The sequence below is a fragment of the Cibotium barometz genome, chromosome 50 (genome assembly GCF_041138505.1).
Source record: "Cibotium barometz isolate CiBa-2024 chromosome 50, ASM4113850v1, whole genome shotgun sequence".
Classification (NCBI taxonomy): domain Eukaryota; kingdom Viridiplantae; phylum Streptophyta; class Polypodiopsida; order Cyatheales; family Cibotiaceae; genus Cibotium; species Cibotium barometz.
Genome location: NC_141095.1, coordinates 37,289,077 through 37,291,216, shown reverse-complemented (window position 1 = coordinate 37,291,216; position 2,140 = coordinate 37,289,077). Strand labels below are relative to the sequence as shown.

Genomic DNA, 2,140 nt, shown 5'->3' with positions numbered 1-2,140 from the left:
ATCCTTGCATAGTAAGAGCGACAATCATTCGTGTAGCTGTCAAGGCTCTCATCGTTCTTCGAAGTTGAGGGAGAGACAGAGAGAGAATTTAGAGAATTTTCCACAATGTCTCATATCTAATTTTCATTCTTCAAAGTTGAAACTTGTGTGTGTGTGTGTGTGTGTGTGTGAGAGAGAGAGAGAGAGAGAGAGAGAGAGAGTGAGAGAGAGCGCAAGAAGAGAAGAAGAAGCTCTTTTAACGTCGTAGGAACAATCCCAAGAGACCAAATATGATCTATCCGACGGGAGTGAGAGGAATGCTCGTATGCGACCCGCCCCTTAACCTATGCATTAGGATTGGGCCTCGGGAATGCATTGGAATTTGGTGCCTTGTTGCTATATTTGTACATTTCTGATGATATGGTATTTCATTAGAAGTGAAACATATATAAGTGTCATACACGTGTGCTCCTGTGGCAGCAGCCAGTCAGGGATAGCAGCTGATTTTACTCTCAACAATACTGCCACGGCTTATGTTATCAGACAATTTTATTGACGAACTTGTGTAAAATTTTCACTGGTCTTTGGAGCAGGCAATTAGCTACATTGTCTAAAGGAATCATAAACCATACGGCAAGATGATCGGAAAGGCTAGAGTTACGGGGAAGGAGGGCTCTCAGGTGGTGGGCTTGTTGTTGCGCTTGCATCGCCGGCCGGAGGAGGGGGGGCGGAGTGGCTAGAACCAAGGGAAGGCCTCTGGACCCTGTGCTTTGGGTCATGGCTCGTGTTGGGTCCTGCCGGCACATAATCTAGAAAAGACGCCAGCAGCTTCCTGCTTGTCGCTTTATATAAGAGCTCTCCGTTTTCACTCTGCAACAAGCAAACCGACCAAGGTGCTGTTCGTTTACATACGGATCTATGCTTATTGAATCTTACACACATGCCTTCAACTAATTAGCTTAATCAGGTCTTAACGACAGGTGCAAACCGGATTTTCGTGAGCGTCGACAGCGTCGTGCAGTTTAGCTGTCGTGAAAGCAAGTTTTGCTGCAAAACACGAATGTCAACATTCCATATTGCATCAGAAAAGACGTGCTCTGTGCGCATATGTGCGTGCGCGCGTGATGTAGGCCCTGATACATCACTAAGAACTGGTATGGTCTTACTGATACATTGAATGCAGACCCACTAAAATCTAGTATGCGCGTATATCTTCACTTACAAAGTGGCCGAGCTTGAAGCTCTTTTGCGCTCGCAGCAACGATAAGTGTAAGCAACAGTGATAGCTGGAGCACTACCGAAAAGGTCATAGAAGCCATATACGGCGCAAAGGTGGGAGGAGGGAGAGGGAGCTAGCTGTATAGAGAGAGAGAGGGAGAGAGCGCTGTGTGCCTCTCGGGCTTGGTGAGTCAGAATACCACTAAGACTTCTTATACACCTACAAAAACCAGTGTTAAAAAAAAACCGTCCTTTTAAGTGTAATTTTCACAGCTCAAATTAAGAAAAACACGTTATAATTTTGCATAGCCTTGAATTAAAAGATTCAAAGTTATAAAACCAATTAACTTATTTATTTTTTCAATGAAAACAGATTGAGCTTGATAGTGGTTCTTTTTTTCACTGGCTGGAAAAAAAAGTTTATACAAAACCCAATCATATATGTTTTCTCAAATGATAGCAAGTCATCACAAAAGTATTCACTTTTGTAGTTTTTTTCCCATTTAGTTTTGTTGCCTCTAGTGTTTTTTTTTTCAATTAGCAATGGGTATAATCCACGGCTTTTTCAAAATACAAAATCACAAGGATTACAAAAGTACCCTCCAAGGAATTCTTTATTATTTTTTAATGTCTAAAAATCTTTTCTTTTGTCAAAATGTTTCAAAATTGACCTTGAATTTAATCTATGGTGTATATTGAATCTACGGTGGTATTTTTGTTATCTTAGGTAAGATGGTAGCAAGAGCACAAATTTTATCTTAGGTAAGATGGTATTTTTGCTGTCTTAGGTAAGATGGTACCAAGACCACAAACTTTACCTTAGGCATGTTGGTTGGACGAACAACTATTGAATTTTTGTTTACTTTTGCAACATTCAAGGTTCTTTTTTACTTTTACAATTTCAATATAGAGGCTATGCAATTTGTGGGATAAAATGTAAGCC

General features: G+C 40.7%; 1 protein-coding gene across 1 annotated transcript; it reads right to left on the bottom strand.

The window, feature by feature from the left end:
- Positions 1–394: 394 nt before the first annotated feature.
- Positions 395–1,368, bottom strand: LOC147610087 (uncharacterized). Its single transcript, XM_086787373.1, has 3 exons — positions 1,202–1,368; positions 968–1,026; positions 395–849 (listed from the first exon to the last, which is right to left on the bottom strand). The coding sequence occupies exons 1-3, from the start codon at positions 1,296–1,298 to the stop codon at positions 637–639; spliced, it is 369 nt and encodes a 122-aa protein (XP_086643499.1). The 5' UTR covers positions 1,299–1,368; the 3' UTR covers positions 395–636.
- Positions 1,369–2,140: the final 772 nt, after the last annotated feature.

Bases quoted from the DNA above. Each gene is read 5' to 3' on its own strand.
- LOC147610087 (XM_086787373.1), bottom strand. From the start codon at position 1,298: ATGGCTTCTATGACCTTTTCGGTAGTGCTCCAGCTATCACTGTTGCTT. The intron at 1,027-1,201 runs GTAAGTGAAGAT...CGTGTTTTGCAG, and splicing joins GCTTCAAGCTCGGCCACTTT to CAAAACTTGCTTTCACGACA. The intron at 850-967 runs GTTTGCACCTGT...TGCTTGTTGCAG, and splicing joins TCGACGCTCACGAAAATCCG to AGTGAAAACGGAGAGCTCTT.